We start from the raw sequence: 21,729 nt of genomic DNA on the forward strand, positions 1-21,729 counted from the left end.
TCACTCATTCCTCCCCTATTTTCCCTTTTCTATACCTAGATATGGGTGGTGCTGCAATGTGTTGTTTACCTGAGAGTGATTGACTGGAAAAGTCATACAGGACCATAATTAAAATAAACACAGCTTGGATGATTAATCTGATACTATCCTCTATTAGCTGAGGAGACACAATTAAGCTTCAGACAGCTAAAGAAACTTGAACCATTTTAAAAGCAGAATTGCTTAGAAGATGAATATGACTTCTTAAGGCGACTGACTTCACACATAATCCTAGAAACTCTTACCTTGAAAGGACTGCTCGGCTCTCTCTACAAGTTCATCAATGGGATAGCTGGCCAGGTTTCCTCTGGCATGTTTAGTTTTGCAGTAGGTACAAGCATTGAGACACCTGTTCAAATGGTAGCAATAAATGAGGCTCAAAAACTTAAAGTTGCGGCATACATAAACTGACAGGCAAAACAAACAGTGCAGTGACATTTTAGTAACATTTGCTTAATTTATATGAGATACAAAATAAATTATCTACATGATTCATATTTAACCTCCATGAGGAGCACAGCTGATAATCCTTGTGACTTTTATCTGAGAGAGAATGATCACAGAAAGCCACAGATTATCCTCAACACACAAATGTACAAGAAGCAAAGTTTATAAATATTTTAGATGATTAAACACATGTATCTATGCGAACCCAAGTTTATAAACCCCATGATTAATCAAAGGAAAGCCAACACAAAGCGCCCAGTTTTTGTAAACTACCAGTATTTATTTGGCCATCAAATAACTAGAAATTTTTTAGTATTACTTATATGCAGCTTTTAAGGAATATTAGCTTAGCCACTGAACTTTTAATTAATGACTTAACATTAAATGAACAGGGAACAGCATTTTTATAAAAGTGGAGACTTTTGGAAAATTTCAGAATATTAAGATGCTGCTGTGAGCATTCTGGGAGCTACCCTGGAAGAGAAAACAAACAAGATGACAAGGGTAGCTGTGCAGATGTAAAACTGATTCATGGCCCAGCAGTGCTCAGGCACGGGTAAGAAGTTACCTGTCCACACCAGAATACTGGTTCTTTCAGTTTTGAAATACAATTTAAATAAAATTACCAAATAAAAGACAATTTTTAATATATAAAAAGATAAAAATCTAAAAACACTGAACAAAATAGAAGTTGTCTGTCCTCAGTGATTCAGTATCCACTCTAAGGAACAAGGCCCTCAAGAGATCATTATTACACAAATGCTTTAAATTTTCATATTATAAAAAAACAAAATTTGATAAATGTTACCAAGATGATTGTACTGGTATATAACTGTGAAAAATATATGAATCACTCTCCTTAGTAGTTAAGCCAACAATAAGCTTGATGTCTGATAGTTGTGCATGTAATTCTAGGGAACAGAAACATGTATGCTTTGAAAGGTGTTTTACTATTTAACCAACCACTGATCGTGACGTTTCAACACTGTTCCTCCCAAGTACTTTACATTTAGTTTAACAATTGAGGGCCTTCTATAATGTTAGAAGAATGATGCTTAGCTGTGCTGTACAGAGAGGATAACCCTTCTGTTCCCTGACTGAGGAAAAATGTTAGTGTAGGCACACAGGAGCTCCTTTAGCCTTGTCTGTACAGTGGGGGTGGGGGATGGGGAGGTGCAGAGCATATTATTAACAATGTCCACCACACAGAATGGGAATCGACCTCAAAAAGTCAGACAAGTGAATAGCCCAAAGTTAGAGAACAGCTCAGGTTCAAATTCCACCGTGCTAGATGTCAACTCTATGTATGAATATGTCCTGGAACAAATGTGCATCAGGCATCCCTGGGGTGGGGTGGCAGAGCTTTGTTTAGCAGAAATGAGGCCTTGGTTTCCACTTCCAGAATTCCAGTATCACAAACAAAAAACAAGCACCCAAAACAACAACAGAAAGCATCCTCGCTACATATACATACACAGGAAGAAAGACGGTCCTCGTGCAGTGCAGCAGGAGCTAAGGGAATGCAGCAGAATTTGACAGTGATTATTCTGCTACATAAAACCATTTGTTTAAAATATGTACTTCTCTGCTTTAGATTTGAGGGCCCTGCAATCAGGCTTCCTGTCTGGGCTGGCCCATGCTTGTTCGCTGCGTTCCTGCTGTTGTCTGTTTTCTGTTTCTCATCTTCTTGCTGAGTCTATGGCAGAATGTGTCACCTCATATGACTTATTCTGCTCCAAGTTCTGGAACTCAATTCCCAGTGCTGTGCTGGGTACACTGGGAGGCCACTGTGCTCTCTTACTTTTCCTCAAACACTCCCACGGCTCTGGGATTCCCCTCTGGCTGTCATTCGCTGAAACCAGCACTGTCCCAGACAAGTTGCCACTCTAAGCTTTAACGTTACTTCAGGAAACCTGCTCTCCTTTCTTTGTTCCGTCCAGATAAAGGGCACTGAGAAGCCCAAGGGCCATCTTGAGAGAAGCCACTAAGACCTCCGATTAGGGTTGCTCCTTATGGGATACGACGTCAGAGGAAAGGGTAGGGAAGGGAAAATGGGAAGAAAAAAAGAGAAAGTAGTGTTTAAAACAAAACGCAGGTGAATTGATACAGGTAAACCATGTAGAAAAGTTTCTACTGTTGGCCACTAGGGTGTTTTGTGCAACTAGTGTTAACACCAGGAACTGTATTAAGTTTAGATTACCAGGTGACAGGTATGCCAAACTCTGCAGAAAAGATGCCCTGAGAATGGCCTGGCTTAAAATTAACAAGAGCTAGTTCCAGGACAGGCTCCAAAGCTACAGAGAAACCCTGTCTCGAAGAAAACCCCAAAAATAAAATAAAATAAAGCAAATAATTACTCAATAATGGTAGAAGCACAGCCTCTCCACAAAAGCCAGCCTATGAAAATGTGCTAAAAGTGGAAATAAGTAATATAACAAAACGTTCCTAGTAGTCAAAAGGGCCAGGAAGTAGAAATCCTCCATTAGGAAGGCAGAGAGCCCTTCTCTCGGCTGCTTCCCCAAGCTGTGCAGGAGGCATTTTCAGACCCTACATTTTCAAAGCATAAGACAGACTCGTTCTCATCTGTCAACACAAAAACAAAAGCTTACTAATGATAGCAACCTTAAACTTAATAATTCTAAAGTGCACACTTCTGGAAGCACACAACAGGACCAACTCGGGCAGCAGTCTTATGTCTAACTAATAGGAGGGGTCTGTTAGAGAGACAAAACGCAGTGCCAAAGCAGAAAAGAATGAGGTTTTTTTTTTTTTTTTGATGTTTCAAAACAGTTTTTTGTTTTGTTTTTGCAGTCACCAGGACCTGTGCTGAGCAATAATTTTGACACTTCAAAGCTCCTTTAAAATAAAGGAATTCATGATAGACCGTTAATTGTCCTTAAGCAATTAAACAACTGTCCAAGAGTAGGAACTCTGAGCCAGTTTCTTCAACTGTCAGAAAACAAAAGATCTTTGAAGGCTAACTGCTAAAAGCCAAAACCAAACTGAGGTCGCCACTGAGCTGCAAGGATGCAGGAAACCCTGCAAAGACCCTGGCTGTGGTGACAGAAGAGAAAGCCCAACACACCTACACATGTGTGAGCTGGCCGTTGGCCAAGAAACACTGACAGGCTCAAGAGCAGAGATTAGATTGAACTCAGCACTGCAACCCCAGAGCCTGGGAGAACATATGCAGTAGAATATTTTTAGACTACATAAACTAAACAAATGAAACAACAATGAAGGTTCAAAAATCATGATATTCCAAAAGATTAGAACACATGATAATATACTGACTCAATACTATACAATGAGAAGCAAATGAAAACAAAGCCCAACAGCATAGTCTTTTCAAAAACATTAGATACTATAAGTTCTGTAATAATTTAGAAACCATAGTCACACTCCAAAACATATCCCATAGTATCTGTTTCTCATGAAGAGGGGACAGAGTGATAAACCTAATATGACTTAAGTTCCCGCTTCTCTTTGTTTCTTGGTCGAGAATAAATGTGGATATGCAAAACATATTTGAGAATAAAGCATTAAGACTGAAGTATTAATTACTAAAATAGGGCATTGTAGTTGCTCTACCTACTTTAATCCTACCTTATTCTTAATCAGTTAGTAGAGTATAAAATCTTTTTAGAAGCTTCAAGTGTGTGAGAGAGCTAAGGATTGGAAAAGCCACTTTACCTGGGCAAGAGCATTCTGTACTGAGCTATCATCATGCAACAGAAAAAGAAAAATCCAAGAAACAAACTGTTCACAGGATATAGGCTGAAACAGACCATGTTGGTAAACAGCACCAACTGTGCCTCCTTGTTGGGATCTTAAAGGATTTTTCCAAGGGAAAAGAATCAAGTATTTGAACTGTTAAGCAAACAGACGAGATGCAATCAGCAGAATGATGAACTCTTCAGGCAACAAAAAGATGCCTATTTGGCAAGGCTGAAACCCAAAGCAAAGGAAAATGGAGTGCCGGAAACACAGCAGAAGTGAGTCTGCAGAATCAGGAAGTCTTCAGCTTTCTGAAACCATCTCTCCCACCAGAGCAGATAACTTACACACTCATCACTGACTCCCCATTCTCTCCAAAAGGCTGAGTTTTCAGGATAACTCAGTATCATGTTCCATTGTGCCCTTTCCGGACTTCCCTCTCTTGTGTGCTAAAAATTACATTATACAGATTGCACCTCTATTCCCCTTACCCCATCCCTATTATCTCCATTCTTTGCTTCAGATGGCTGAATTAATGGATTTTCACTTCCAAAGATTTCATCTCCGTTCCTTTTACCTGAAAGGATTATTCTTATGGCCAGTACCCATCAATCCCCATAAAATTCAAGACCTTTAAAATGATTTCGGTAGGAATGGCATCTAATAACCACAAGAGAGGACTGCTGCAAGCTTGCCAGATACTAAGTTAGGCATTTTACATAATAAAGATGCAAGAGGCATTATCTGGATCTTTCATAAAGGAAACTGAAGCTCAAAGGAATTATAAAGTGTGCCCAAAGCTACACAGAGCCAAGTCAGACTCGATTTCTTCTTCCCTCCTTTCTTTCTTTGATGCTGGACATCACACCCAAGACCTCAAATACTTTAAGCTTGTGCTATTATAACCCCAGTCCTAGACCCAATTCATCTCATCAGAAATTCCCAAAGTATGAATTGCATCCTGTACTGCTCTAATGACCTGAAAAATAACTCTCTGTAAGAATACATACTAATTGTAAGAGCCTTTAAAAGCCTCACAGATGGAGTTGGTGAGATGCCTTCCTGAGTAAGAGCCCTTGCTGCACAACAATGGGGAATTTAAGTTCAAATCCTCAACACTTATGTAAAAAGCTAGGTGTGGCCACCCGTGCAACTATAAACTAGACAGTGTGGCAGGGTGGAGACAGGAAGATTTGGGCCACCAGCCTTGCTCCAGGTTCATGAAGGATACCGGCTCAGAGAAACAAGGAAGAGTCTTATAAAATAAGACACCTCCTCCAGTCTTTACATGTGCCCATGGATCTACACACCACACATATACACATATAAATAAAGACCTTGGAGTTGTCTTCAAAAGCACGTAGCAAGTTTTACCGTGGGCCACCACCTTTAGCACAGTCCTTGCACACCTCTAAAATACTAGCAATGATGCTTCTGGAGACTGCACATCATCACTCTCATTCAGAGATGTGCTAAGCAGGAAAGTCCTCAGTAAGAACTACATAGGGAGACAGAAGACACCATGTGTGGCAACAAGAACCTCCTCTAAAGTTAAACTAGCCTGTGCTGCCACTACTAGTTTTTAAACTACTTCTTTCATTGTTTGAGACTGCACCATATCCGCCTTCCTCTTCTTCCCTCTGAACTCTCCCATATTTCCTTCATTGTTCTTTTTCAAACTGTTGCTATACATGTACACACAAACATATATATGCATACATACATACACATGTGTGCACGCACGTGTGCACACACACATAAATATGCGAGGACAGCCTGCTCAGTATGTATAATGTTACTGGTATGTATGTTCTCAGGGCTGACCATTCGGTATTAGATAACCAGTTGGTATGTCTTCACTAGAGCAGACCATTTTTCCCTTCCTCAGCTCTCCCCAGTTGTCTATAGTTCTTCGTGTAGGGTTGAAAGCTTGTGGTGTTTCCTTCATCCATGTTAGCAGGTATGTTGTCCTCATTGAGCTCATATTTAGGCAGACATGTTGGTGGGGCATGGGTATAGTTTCTGACATTCCCAGGAGACACAATCTCACAGCAAATTCCCTGTTCCTCCTGCCTCTGACAATCTCTCCACTCCTATTCCACAATGATTACTGAGCTTTTTTTAAAATTTTTTTATTATTATTTATTTATTTTTATTCTTTTTTAATTAAAATTTCCACCTGCTCCTCGTTTCCCATTTCCCTCCCCCTCCTCCCACATATTGCCCCCTCCCCCCCACTCCCCTCCCCCTATCCCCACTCCTCTTCTCCTCCCCCCACTCCATTCTCTTTCCCTCTCGATACTGAAGAGCAGTCCAAATTCCCTGCCCTGCGGGAAGACCAAGTTCCTCCCACTTCGATCTAGGTCCAGGAAGGTGAGCTTCCAAACAGGCTAAGCTCCCACAAAGCCAGTTCATGTAATAGGATCGAAACCTAGTGCCATTGTCCTTGGCTTCACATCAGCCTTCATTGTCCGCCATGTTCAGAGAATCTAGTTTCAACCCATGCTTATTCAGTCCCAGTCCAGAAGAAACAAGCAGGTGTGGCCATACTAATTTCTAACAAAGTTGACTTCAAACTAAAATCAATCAGAAGAGATGGAGAGGGACATTTTTTACTCAAAACAGGAACAATTCATCAGGATGAAGTCTCAATCCTGAATATCTATGCCCCTAATATAAAAGCACCCACTTATGTAAAAGAAACATTACTAAAACTCAAGACACTCATCAAACCACACACACTAATAGTAGGAGATTTCAACACTCCTCTCTCACCAATGGACAGGTCAATCAGACAGAAACCTAACAGAGAAATAAGAGGATTAAGGGAGGTAATGAATCAAATGGACTTAACAGACATCTATAGAACATTCCACCCAAATAGGAAAGAATATACCTTCTTCTCTGCAGCTCATGGAACCTTCTCGAAAATAGACCACATACTTGATTACTGAGCCTTAAAAGGAAATACAGGAGTTATAGACTGCGCTCCATATCCCTGCAATTTGAATGTTGTGGCTTTTTGTAATGGTCTCTGTCTGTCAAAAGGAGAAGTTACTTTATAACACTGGATGAGGACTACACTTATCTGCGGGTGTTAGAACCCACTATTACTATTGAAAAGAAAAAAAAAGCAAAATACAAAAATAAAATAATACTAAAACACAAGTGTACACATATAGTTTCAAGACACTCATTATATTTTCCTTACATTTCTTAACTCTCCAGAGACCAACATAGAACCAGCAAGGTCTCTGGATCCTATTTCTACAGAACATTCTTTATCGTATCCCCAAGTTTGCCTTATAAGTCTAGAAAAACACAATGGAGTACTACACAGCAGAAAAAAATAAGATCATGACATTTGCAGGCAAATAGATGGAGCTAGAAAAGATTTTTGAGTGAGGTAACTCAGACCCAGAAAGACAAATATCACATGTACTCACTCATAAGTGGTTTTTAAACATAAAGCAAAGAAAACCAGCCTAAAAATCACAATCCCCAAAACCTAGAAGAAAATGAGGACCCTAAGAGAAACATACATTGGACCTATTCTACATGGGAAGTAGAAAAAGACAAGATCTCCTTAGTAAATTGGGAGCATGGGGACCATGGGAGGGGTTGAAGGGGAGGAGAGAGGCAGGGAGGGGAGCAGAGAAAAATGTAGAGCTCAACTGCTGCAGGAAGGTGTATAGCTAACAACTACCTGCCTACTGGGGCGTGGCCTCATAGACTACTTAACTGGATGTGGAAACGCATCCAGTCCTTTTCCTCTCTGCCTTTCCCCCCTGGACCCCGGTTTCGCTGGTTCAGTTTGTTTGGATCTCATCTTTATCCATCGATCATGCAGATAATCCTGATTTGTAAGTTTTATCTATTAATAAATACCTGTATATTTCCTAGTTCTGAGCTAGTGTCGGATTCCTTTTATTAAGCGCCAGACCTCTCGGCGTTCACTCTCAATTAAAAAAAAGTCTAGAAAAATCTTCAGAATTTAAAATGCACAGAAAAAAATGTCAAGAAAACATCTCTGCTCAACTGAGTACTACCCTGCTTAGCAAATATATCAACTGGTGGAGTGAAGAATGAATATCACTCATATGTATCAGAGATAATGCCAGGTGAGCTGTCCATGTTCTCTATGTGTAACTCATGGCTTACTTCCTGGGAAATGGTTTCATGACCACAGCAACAGCAACTATTGCATGGAGCTGGAAGTTCTGGCTCACCACTGCTGCTGTTCTGCCTCCCCAAAGTACCACATCACATGCTGTCGGCCAGGGGTGGGACAGAAATTTGATGTGTGGTTCCTATAGAATGGATAACACTTTCACATTCTTTCAAGAGTCTCAAGTCCAACAAAACCCTGAGGCCAATGGAATACTGTCACACTTAAAAACAAGACACAAACACCCTTAAAATTTTTTCATGGAGTAACTCGGGGTTGGGCATAGCAGAATGGACAAATCCATGATTACACACACAAGAACATCTGTACACATACTTGCACACAAGCGTGCACATGCACAGAGAGAGAGACAGAGAGAGAGGAGCGAGAGAGACAGAGAGAGACAGAGAGAGAGAGAGAGAGAGAGACAGACTTTCCCACTTCTACCCAAAACTCTTGTTCTGTGTGATTGCTTGTTTGGGGCTTGGCTTTCTCTTTAGGTGCAGACACCTGGCCAGATTACTAGATTTACTGAAGATTAAGAATACAAACAGGACATGCTTCCATAAATACTTCCAGTGGTGCTGCTGCTACATATGGTGGAGATAAACCCAATGATTAAATGAGAAACAGCATTTATTTCTTGTGAATTCCCAGCACTGAAAACTTGATAGCTACACTCACAGATATTCTAAGGTCAACATAAGGGAAACAATCGTCAGCAAAGACTGACCCAGGGTTACGAAGATCCCACTGAGCCGCATGCTAAACATATCAATCCGTTGCTCTGAAGAACAGACCTCCAGCTACAGCTTCAAAGAAGAAACAGCGAGAACGACTGCCTTTGCCTCCTCGGCAGCTCTATAGCCTGATCTCTGCCAAGGTGAAATCCACAGGAAACACTGCTTGGAACTAAGTCTACACTATTTACCAGGTGCCCCATTTGAGCGCCTACGATAAAAGCTATTGTTCTAACATGGGTCAAAACATCCTGAGAAAGACAGGAAATTGTTACATTTCAAGAGCATTGAAACAAGAAAGCTTACTTCAGATACATGTCTAACATGTAAGAATATAAAGTCGTAATTTTATGAGGAATAGAGATGAGGACTTCAAACAGAAAACAGAAGACAAAGCCTAGCATGGATGCAGCATCCTGGCATTTACACCTCAACATATACGCCAGGAGGACAGGGCTGGAAAAGAAATACTGAAAATTATAAACCTCAACTAGGATCTCTACTTTCTGAACTAATGACATAAAGCAGAGCCAGGACACACACCATTACCAGAGAGACACAATGACGCTGAAGCTCTGGGCTGTCCAGACCCTGGCTAGCGTGCCGATAGCCCCAGGCACGAGAGACAAGGCGCGTGAGAAGAGTGCTTCCCTTTCAGCCCTTTGGTAGGAGTAGTTCTAGGGAAGGAGGTTAGGGTGAATTTTAAAAACACTCTCTCTGGGGCTGGAGAGATGGCTCAGGAACTAAGAGCACTAGCTGCTCTTGTAGAGGACCCAAGATTTGGTTCCCAGTAACCCACATGGAACCTCACAACCATATGGAACTCCAGTTCCAGAGGGTCCAAACACCTGACCTCTTAGGGCACCAAACACACATGTGATATACACATATACACAAAGGCAAACAGTCGTGCACACAAAAATAAATAAATCTTTTTAATGACCCCATGAAGTAACTAATTCAATCATTTATAAAGACTGATAGCTTTAGAAATATTAAGTCTAGAAAAGGAAAAATATATTTCAGATAAGAGAAGTAAGTCAATTGAAGAACTCAAATGTTGGGGTTAGAGTATATCTCCATGGTAGAGTATTTGCCAACTGTGCAAGAAACTGTGTTCATTTCCAGCACACCCTACATGGTGCTTTGTAAGAGATGTTCGCCATAGCATCAGGTATCTGAATACTTGGTGCTGAGTTGGTGGTGTTGTTTAGGAAGGTCTAGGAGGTGTGGCCTTGCTGGAGGAAATATGTCATCGGAAGCAGGCTGGGGTTTCAAAGCCACACAACATCTGCAGTTTGCTCTCTTTAATATCTGCTGTGGGTCAAGATGTAAGCCCCCAGCTTTCTGCTCATGTCACCATGCCTTTGCTCTGCCATCATGGACGACTTTGAATCAAAAGTCCAAAGAAAGTCTTTCTCCTGCAACTTGCCTTGGTTTGGTGTTTTATCTCAGTAAGCAAAAAGTAACTAACACATAGAGACAGGAAAAACAAAAAAACAAAAAACATTTTTGAGATTAGTCAGTTGGGATGAACTTACTAGGAGGTGGTGACAACCCTTCTGTTTAAGGCTGACGCAGGTATCTGGTGGCAGGCAAGCCTGCAGTATGACAGACCTGGATCCCTCCTGCTCTATTTCTTTACAGCTATTCAGGCATCTAATTCGACACAGCATAACCTCAGTTTCTGTTTCATTGCCTGAGTGGTGCTGCTTTTCCTTTTATCTACATATTATATATATTATACAAACACTTTTGTGATAGCATGTGAACACAGTACTGTTGGTAATATGATAATGGAATTCCTGCCCTTCACAGAGGCTTTGTAAGAGATTCATCTGTTTGGTTTATTGCAAGGCTTTTCTTTTCCTGCTGCTAATTCCTGATTCTACCTTAAATCTTGAAGACATCCAAGAGAAGGACATAAGTTCCCTAACAATTCTGTCACACAACATGCTGAAGTGGCCTCTTCTATCCTCTTTTTCCATCATTTACTTTGAAGACAGAAGCCTGAGGAAGCAAATTTGGTGTCTTTTCAACAGCTGGCCCAATGAAAAGGCCAAGGGAAGGAAGTTGTTAATGCAAGGTTAAGGAAGCAGGGCTCCTGGTACACAGTGCATCTTCATCTGCTTTGGAGGCATCCTGTGTGCAAGGGGTCCAAGTTCCATTGTTTAGGTGGGAGAAACTTGATGGTGAAGCGGCACAGGGGACCACAGCTGTATCCACTGAAGAGGTCCTTCGGCTGGAGTTTGGCAGTGGGGCAGGAAGTTCATTTCTGCTTCACGAGTATTGTGTTTCTTTTTTCCGAGACTCTCACGCCAATATTGATTTTCACCATGTCCATGTCTTCCTCTCCTTGCCCCAGTTCCTCCAAAACTCTCTCAAATCCATGACCACTGCTATCGTTTCCTACTACGCTTCCTTGAAAGTGAGAGCTCTAACTGTAACCACTGCTATGCTTGCTCCAGCATTATGGACAGACATGAATGAGGAACTCTTTAACTAAACATTTCGTGACCATAAAGCATTACTACAGACCTGAGACAGGGACCAGGACCACCCTGAGATCCTGAGCTTGAACAGGATTTGACTCTGAGTGTTCCTCTTCTGGAGTGGTAGTGTGATATCTCTGAAGGCCATGTTTTACTAAGGAATGTGTGCAGGTGAGGGTATTCAGGTGTGATACTGTCCAGTTCTTCCTTGTATGTCTGAGTGAGCACTGTCACTAACCACCAGGTTTGAGTACTACCAACTCACTCTGTATTCTCACCGGTTTGGTAAAATTATCTGCATTGTGTCGATCTTAGTACTTGGAATTGCAGCTCTGTTAGCAGGGACGAGTAGGTACTAATCCTGGTTTCTCATCTGTTTCTTTCCCTTGTCCTCCTCGCTCTCTGGTCTAGACACATAACTCAGTCCTGTGTGCTCAAGCAATAAAATCACTTTAAACAAATAAATAAATAAGACGAAAGATTGAGTGCGGGCTGTAAAGTTATACTGAGATGTGTTTGGTTGTCTGAGAGAAATTTGGCCAGATTCCATCCAGCAATTAATCTAACCCTTTTACAGAGAGAGAGAGAGAAGGGGAGGGAGGGAGGGAGGAAAGGACGGAGGGAGGGAGGGAGGAAAGGAGGGAGGGAGGGAGGGAGGGAGGGAGGAAAGGAGGGAGGGAGGGAGGGAGGAAAGGAGGGAGGGAGGGAGGGAGGGAGGGAGGGAGGGAGGGAGGGAGGGAGGGAGGGAGAGATTTTGATCAAAGATCTACTTTTCTCTCATGTAGTCTAGAAAGGTCAAAGTAACCTGTCAGCACCTGTCCCAGGGTGCACAGCATGGCTCATGCAAACATTCCACTCCTTTGTCCAATGAATGGTGAGTCTGGCAAGTACCCTCAACCAAAGTCAGGTGGCCCTCAGCATTCACAAAGAAACTACTAGTAGCCCAGGAAAGCACACTGGACAAAATTCCTATCAAGGAAATGTACTGAGCATTCCTAGGGAGATACTGCTTTATGCTTAACATGGAACATTTTTGTTCTAGAGACTGTGACACAGGGGGGTACAGTGAAAAATTTTGAGTAGAGACACACTGACCGAATAACCAATGTATCTACTAACATCCATCAGGAACCATAAAGAAACAACTAAATTTTAGACCCTCTTTAACAATGAAAACAATTTCTGGAGACAAAGAGTCCCACTGTGTAGCCCAGGCTGGCCTAAAACTCAGGGACCTCCTTGCTCAGCTAAGAAGACAGCTGTGTTCCCCCACATCCAGCTCTGGGAAAATCTTTCATATTTGCATTTTTTCTAGTTGCCAACTTTCTGAATGCTTGGTGTTAGGTCACACAAGGCAGAAAGAATGAGCACAGCCCTGCATCAATCACAAAAATTACAGAGTAGGCGCACAGCAAAGGCCCTGCAGAAGGGCCTGAATAGAGAACTGCTTAAGCTTCTGAATTTGTGGGAAATCAAAAGAAAAAGAAACAGATATGAAAATCTTCATACATAAACCCATCAAGGTCATTATTCTAATTTTGCAGCTAAAAACTAAATACTACACAATTTAGCTAATAGAACTTAAGGAGAAAAACACAAATTGGAAATTTTTAGTGTGAATTCTAATGGTCTTAATAATAAAAACCCAGAGTCAGATATTAGGGGGTGAAAGCTGAGAGAAACTCCCCAAAATTAGGGCTGGGGAAGAGCTTTGTTTCTGTCTTTTCAGGAGTATGAAGGCATCCAACTAAGGAATCTAAACACCACTGGAAAACGAGATATATGACAAATAGGACAAACCATCAAGAAAAAAATGTCCTAAGAAAAAGAGTAAATTGGCCTATTAGTATATCACATCTCCAACAGGATAGTATTTCATAAATTTTTCCAAATGTTTGCATTTGCTGTTCTCTACAGACATATAACGCAAATAGTCTCTTTGGAGTCCCAGTACAATTAAAAATTATAGCTGGCTTTGGACTTCTAGTGTGGCTCTGCTTCTCTAAACCCAAGCATACTTGTGAAAAGAAAATCATCCCAAATCTCTCAAATCAGAAGAGTCACCTGATATGGAAAAGAAGAAAAACAAAAATTAAGGAACTATTTTATTTCCACTAATCTCATAATCCTTTGATTTTATTTTGACTCTTTAAAGCTTTTCTTAAGGCATAAATATTATCTCAAACTTGTAAGATTAGCATATATATTTTAAACTTTTTGTCATGATATTAATGGTCATATAGAGCACTAACTACTAATTCTAGAAAAAGTTCTTCATTAACTTTCTGTACATAATTTTGTGTTTAAGTCTCTATCAGTTTTCTGCAGTGAACCATGAGCACACCTAAAGGATGATGGGGTCCCACAACAATGATTCCACCAGGACTATGACCAACACCACTGAAAACACTACCTAAAGATCAGCCTTGGACTACAAAATGCTCAGGACAATTTCGAGGTAACTAGCGGAGATGATCCAGCCACAGACTACTCTAGCCAGGACATGAGACAAGCCCTACACTTTCCCAGTACGCAGAGACTGGACAATGAAAGACACAGCTACCTCTCCCTGGACTTGACAATTAACCCAAATGTTTTCTTTTCAGGGTCTCCTAAAGATGCCATCTTCCCCAGACAGCAGGAAGTAAACTTAGAAAATGCAATGCCCATATTCCCAACAAGTGGGTGGGTGGTTTTTGGTCTTTCACTAGGTTATGGATAGTTGTCATTTTCTCGGGGGAGTTGGTTACAAGTTGTTATTGGTGATGGATAGGAGAAAAGTTGAACAAAAGAGATTAGATTCATGGTTCTTGTTTTGAAAAGAAGGGGATATAGAAATAGGACAAAAAGGTAGATTATTGAATTTACTTTTAAACCAAAAGAGCAACTACTAATTTTAAATATTTTACATTGACATAGATTTTTGCATATTGATACAAATTTAAGGTTATTTTTGTTAGAATATAATGTACACAAATTTTTAATCTTGTTAAAGGTATTGTACCTATAAAACTCATTTAACAATGTAATATAAATTTCTAGTCCTTGAAAATTATTATTACCAACTACTTGGGTTAAGAAGGAAATGCAGGTTAGTAGTAAGTCACCTATTACAATCAAACATATAGTCATATTAGGTATGTGTTCATGGCCAAACAGAGAAATATTTTAGATAGACAGGTCCTCTTCAAACACTTCAGAGATCTGCAAATATGGCATTTAAGATGTTTTAATAACATGGGTTCTTTTTGTTTTATGAGACATATTTGATCCTGGCAGCACAAATTTACTTCAAAGAAGATGATGGACATCAAAGAAACTCCACATTGAATTTACTTTCTTTGTGTCAAAAGTAAGTCACTGGGCCAGAAACTGCTCGTGTCAATTGCTGACAGTATACTGTCCAAACTGGATTAGCAGGACACAGAAGAGAGTGACAACCAAGCCTTGAAAGATAAGGTAGGACAATCCTTCAAAAACCCTGCTTCATAAGAATCTATCAAATAATTTATGTCTGTGGGCCAAAGATAGATGTCCCAATGTTGCAGAGGAACCTTGGGTGACTGTTCAAGCAGCCAGCTGTTTCTGTCATTTCTCACAGTTTTTAGAAGTTGCTTGCTTGCACTTCCTACTTCTTCAGTTAATATTATTTCATTCTCAGATCTCTGAGGGAGTTGAAGACTAGAAAGTTACAGTTATAGTTTTCCCAGCTCACCAGAAACAGAAAAAAGTGTTCTAAAGAGATGTAGAGTGGGAGCTGAAAAGATGGTTCAGAGGTTACGAGCACTGACTGCTCTTCCAGAGAATGCAGGTTCAATTCCCAGCACCCACAAGGCAGCTCACAGCTGTCTATAACTCCTGTTCCAGGGGATCTGATGCACTTGTACAGACATACCTACAGGCAAAAGGTCTATGTACATAAAGCAAAAATAAATGAATTATTGTTTAAAAAAACCAACAAGTGTAAAAAACAAATCACAAAAGGACTAAAATGATGTAATTCCAAGCAAAAGGCAGGTAAAGTAGTCAAGTTCAGATGCAGAAAGTGGATAATGACTGCCAGGGATGAAGGCAAGAGGAAAATGGGATGCTGTTGTTAATGAACTCTGTTTTGGTTGGAAAAGAAAGACTCTGGAGCCAATGGTATAGAGAGCCTCACAGTAAACCCTACGAATGAGGTGAGTGTTCCCAGGTTATAAAACCAAGAAAAGTAAAGAGCTCAGTTTTAAGGTGTGTGTGTGGGGGGGGGGGGAAGGGGTGAGGAGACAAAAGGTTTCACTGCATAATCCAGGACAGCTCTTACTAATGCAGCCAAGGTTAGACACAAACGCACTATGATCCTTCTACCTTAACTTCCTGAATGCTGGAGTAATAAACTTGAGTCACCACATCTGGCCTAAAACAAAGACTCCACAGACAGCTTAGTTGATAAAGTGCTTGCCTAGGCAATTGGAAATTCTCAGGCCACACAGTGACATTTCCCCAAGAATCACATCTGCAATTAGTCTCTGGGTTACACACACACACACACACACACACACACACACACAAATGGAGACATACACAGATACATAACTAGTTAATAACATTGTATAATAAAAACTGGGAAAAAAGAATAAAATTCTACAGACAACTTCAGGGGTTCACTGATCACCTAATGACTGTCAACGACCTACAAGAGATATAGATGGCTATTAAATTTCAACACTAATATGAAGAAACAGAAACCAAGGGGCTTTATACAGAACTCATACTGTGTTGTCCCTGTACTGACTGCCAACCAGATCCCATGTCTAAATATAATGAAGTTTACTAAGCGGCCAAAATGTATCTTTCTACCCGAAGCTCTTTCCAAACAGAAACAAAGCAAGAGCAACCCCACATGTGCCGTTTGTATTTCATCAGTGTTTTCACACAGAACAAGAGAGCTGGTGCCTACACACCATTTCTCAGCATCAACACTCATTTCTTATGCAATTCCAAGTTCGGTTGGCAGGTTAGAGACATTTTTTCCAACCACAGACAAAACTTCTTTTGATACTGAAAGAAAATGTTCAAGGAAATGTTCCCAATAAAAAGACAACAAAACAATGGTGTGGAAGTACATCAGCAGTCTGGGGAACAGCTGATGTGACTCCAATTAACCTCGGGTAGCTTGTGACAATGCACTACCAACACACCTAGTCTGTCTCCAACCAGGAACTTGGAAATGCTTGCAGAATGCCCCTCTGTTGGGAGTGAAGCAGGAAGAAACTTCTGTGCTGTTTTTTGAGACAGTATCTCATATATAGCTCAGGCTCACCTCAAAAATTTTATTCTTTGCAACTTTTTTTTCTTTTTTAAGAAAAGAACTTATGATTTGAGGGTACAGTTCATCACGGTAGGGAAGCACAGTGGAGAGCTCAGTTCTAGCTGTGGAGTCGGGAGCATAAAGCGGATGGTCACAAAACCACTTTGGAAAGCAGTATGGCGGTTTCTCAGGAAATTCAGGATCAACCTACCCCTGGACCCAGCAATACCACTCTTGGGAGTATACCCAAGAGATGCCCTATCATACAACAAAAGTATATGCTCAACTATGTTCATAGCAGCATTGTTTGTAATAGCCAGAACCTGGAAACAACCTAGATGCCCTTCAATGGAAGAATGGATGAAGAAAGTATGGAATATACACATATTAGAGTACTACTCAGCAGTAAAAAACAATGACTTCTTGAATTTTGCATACAAATGGATGGAAATAGAAAACACTATCCTGAGTGAGGTAAGCTAGACCCAAAAAGAGGAACATGGGATGTACTCACTCATATTTGGTTTCTAGCCATAAATAAAGGACATTGAGCCTAGAATTCGTGATCCTAGAGAAGCTAAATAAGAAGGTGAACCCAAAGAAAAACATATAAGCATCTTCCTGAATATTAACCTTCATCAGGCGATGAAAGGAGACAGAGACAGAGACCCACATTGGAGCACCGGACTGAAATCTCAAGGTCCAAATCAGGAGCAGAAGGAGAGAGAGCACGAGCAAGGAACTCAGGACCGCGAGGGGTGCACCCACACACTGAGACAATGGGTATGTTCTATCGGGAACTCACCAAGGCCAGGTAGCCTGGGGCTGAAAAAGCATGAGATAAAACCGGACTCGCTGAACATAGCGGACAATGAGGACTACTGAGAACTCAAGAACAATGGCAATGGGTTTTTGATCCCACTGCACGTACTGGCTTTGTGGGAGCCTAGGCAGTTTGGATGCTCACCTTACTAGACCTGGATGGAGGTGGGTGGTCCTTGGACTTCCCACAGGACAGGGAACCCTGATTGCTCTTTGGGCTGACAAGGGAGGGGGACTTTTCGGGGGAGGGGGAGGGAAATGGGAGGCGGTGGCGGGGAAGAGGCAGAAATCTTTAAGAAATCAATAAATCAATCAATAAATAAATAAATAAAAATTAAAAAAAAGAAAAGAACTTATGATTTGAGGGTACAGTTCATCATGGTAGGGAAGCGCAGTGGAGAGCTCAGTTCTAACTGTGGAGTCGGGAGTATGAAGCGGCTGGTCACATCAAATCCACAGTCAGGAAGCAGAGAGGGATGCTGGGACTCCACCCACTTTCTCCTTTTATGCAGCCCACCACCCTGCCAATGGAAGGATGCATCCCAGCCACAGTGGGTCTTCGCTTCTCTGTTAAACTTTCTCCTCTGAGATTTCAGCCTCGTCCAGTTGACCAGGAAGACTGACCACCACAGAAAGCTCTGCACTAATGTTTCCACAAATGAAATTAGGACTTTTGTCTCAGGACTCTAGACAACTGCACTTAATCTTTCCACCTCCGGGATGCTGAGCTCCTAATCTTCCTGGATCTGCTTTCCCATAGCTGGGATTGCAAGCATAAACTGCTGTGCAAATGGGGTCAAACCCATGGCCTCAAGCAGGCGAGGCCAGAATTCTACTGGCTGAGCTACAGCCCCCACCACCAGAATTACATTTTTGAATCTTCGAGGTAATCTTATGACAACCTTGCAATGTTTAATATACTAACAAATAGCATGGAAGCCCTTGATAATGAGTGTTTCATTTAATTTCTCATTTCTTGAGTGTTACAGAAAACTGATTACTACATGGAACGTTTAATTTTTGAAATTTAAAACCCATCATGTACTTTGAAAAGGGAGATTATATTAGGAGACTGGAGAGACAGCTAACCAGCTAAAAGCTCTTACTGCTCCTGCAGAGAACCTGACCTTTGCTCCCAACACCAAAGTGGAGGAGCTCACAAGTGCCTCTAACTCCAGAATCAGGGAATCTGATACCCTCTTTGGGACTCCCTACATCCCTACACACACACACACACACACACACACACACACACACACACACACACACCACATAAGTAAGTAAAAACAAATTTAAAATGTTGTAAAACTAAAAAATTAAGGATGGAAATGATAGACCAGAAACAAACAGCACTGGTGGGATGGAGGCGACACTGCTACAAGCTCTTTATTCACACTGTGCTAAACCCAAAAATCACCCCCATGAAGTGGCTGCCACTGGCATTCTCTCCAAAGATGAAACAGACATAGAAACATAAATAATCTGACAAATATCACAAACACTACACAGCTGGTTAAGTAGGTGAACCAGACAGTCTGGCTCCACTACCAATAGTTGCAACCATTACACACGCTACATGTCATAACATGTCGGAAATAAAGATAATTTTGATAGCACTTAACAAGCTCTTTAATGGGAACGTAATATACAAGATTTCAGTTGTCTTGCTGATCCCCATATTATTATTATTTTTTTAACTGCAAACCACTATGCTAGAAATGTCTTAGAGGGTTAAACATATGAATGAAGCCTAGATTTTTGGTAGTGTTCATTATTATTAAGAAAATAATTAAAGATTATCAAGGGCTAATTGTAAAAAATCTTTTGTGAAAAGCCAGGCAATCCCAGCTAGTGAGAGGCTGAGGCAGGATTATGAGATTGGGGCCAGCCATAAAAGAAACAGAATTTTTTTTTCCTAATTTAACAATCAATATATGAATATGAAATGAAGCCAAGAGGCTTGGTACCTAGCACTGCACAGAAATAAGCATATCATCTTTGGAGGACATGAAAGGTAGGGTGACTAGTCAGAACTTTGATAAACTGACACACGAGGAGACATTTCAGCACATCAGCTGCACGTTGTTGAGGTATAGGTAGGCTACCCAAAATAATTAGAGGTCTGGAGGAAGGACAGAGTTCATGCTAAGTATGACTCATGCATCTCACAGCAAAACAAAATCCACCAGACATTTATCTCCTCCAAACAAGACACTGGGTCTGGCAGCAGCCCACAAGCAGAAAAGACCACGTGAAAGTCAGACGCTCGTGTGCTGGTTAAAAATAAAAGGGTGGAGAGGCACATGACGAGCAATGACCCCAGCCCTGACCTCTGAAATATACAACACCATCTATAACTAACACAAAATTTCAAAACACCTGAAAACAGCAAGTTTCACAAGACAAGTTAGGAAAGAAAACTAAAGGCCACTTTGTAAGCCAAATCTTAGGATGCCTTCCAGTAAGATCTATGACATCTAAAGGAAAGAAAACTAAAAAGCCACTTTGTAAGCCAAATCTTAGGATGCATTCCAGTAAGATCTATGACATCTAAAGAGCAAAACCCTGAGCTCTCTGTCACACCGGCTTCCGTGAAGAGGGCTTGCTCCTCATTGACATGAACTTGGGAATGTTGCCCCTTCCTGCCTTAAGCTTTGCAGGCAGAGTCCACAAGCATGGAGGCTAAACTTCCGCTTCGAAGTCCAGCTTCCCTCGCAAAGGAGAAAAGGCTAGGGACAGACTGACCTTGATACACTTACTCAGATTTTGTTTGAAAGGTTGTGAAATAGTGACCCAAAGCAAGAACACATTCAGACCCAATTCAGGTCCCATTTGTTAGGAAAGACAAAGATCCTTATGTCCCCAAATTGTATTGCATAAAAATTCATCTCCCCACCAAAAGCAAACAAACAAAACAAAAAAGACCCAACAAAGCTACCATGAAATTAAGAGTATACCGGAGCCTGGGAAGAGGGCCTTACCAAGGCTAAAATTTAGCAGGGTTTCATGGAGTCACAACTAACAACTAAATAGTATTAATACTAATAAACCAGAGCCATTTGTGACCCATTAATTGCACTCCTATCATCAGCAACACTTTTTAAAAATTTATTTAGTTTTATATGTATGAATGTTCTGCCCGCATATATGTATGCTAACCATGTGCATGGCTGGTACCCATGGAGGCCAGAAGAGAATGTTGGATGCTCTAAAACTAGAATTGGGATAGTATGAGCTGTAGTTTGGATGCTGAGAATTGGACCCAGGTCCTCTGTAAAAGCACCAAGTGCTCTAAACAACAAAGTCATCTCTCCAGCCTGTCACTGAGTGATGTGTACCCATGACCAGAGGAGCAAGGCCATGCTTCATAATATCAGGACAGCAGTTAGAAAGACATAGAGAAACGTGGCAGCATCACACACACACACACACACAGAGAGAGAGAGAGAGAGAGAGAGAGAGAGAGAGAGAGAGAGAGAGAACAAAGCAAAGCCCTACAAAGGCTTCTGAATTTATCTCTACCTCTCCATGCATCTTCTCCTAGGAACTATCTTACACCAGCCAGCAAACATAATACCTGGAGCAGAACTGGTTTTCCGCTCTCCCTACTTAGCTGCCCACTTACACCTTTATGAAGAACCCAAGACTCTGCAGGGCTCAGTTTGAAAACCTGTTATAAACAAGTGCAAATTTGCTTTGCCATTGAAATTACTAATTTCATGTGGATTTATGGTGCATTTAACCTATGGGTGTGGAACAAACAAAGTGATTAAACTATAAAAATTTAAAGGGTAATGGCTCCACAAGAAGAGACTAAAAAAGGAATGATGGAAAAAAAAGACTCAGCAGAAGAACGCCACAGAAGAGAAGGGGCTAATAATGAATGGGAAGTCACCAACAATTCCAAACACCACCAAGAGGTCAAAGCTGAGAAACTGCTCTCTCCAGCTTCCTTGGAAGAATGATGGGGAGAAGGGGAGTCAGAAGGCAGCAGAAATCTAAGTATATATCCAA

General features: G+C 41.1%; 1 protein-coding gene across 3 annotated transcripts in view; it reads right to left on the reverse strand.

Moving 5' to 3' along the window:
* Nucleotides 1-21,729, reverse strand: part of Cdkal1 (CDK5 regulatory subunit associated protein 1 like 1) — a 633,981-nt gene that overhangs the window by 409,414 nt on the left and 202,838 nt on the right. For all 3 annotated transcript variants that reach the window (XM_057788043.1, XM_057788042.1, XM_057788044.1), the window contains exon 9: nt 285-388. In XM_057788043.1, coding sequence (XP_057644026.1) covers nt 285-388 — 104 coding nt within the window. The remainder of the gene's footprint in view (nt 1-284; nt 389-21,729) is intronic.

Source organism: Chionomys nivalis, chromosome 13 (assembly GCF_950005125.1).
Source record: "Chionomys nivalis chromosome 13, mChiNiv1.1, whole genome shotgun sequence".
In the NCBI taxonomy this organism is placed as follows: domain Eukaryota; kingdom Metazoa; phylum Chordata; class Mammalia; order Rodentia; family Cricetidae; genus Chionomys; species Chionomys nivalis.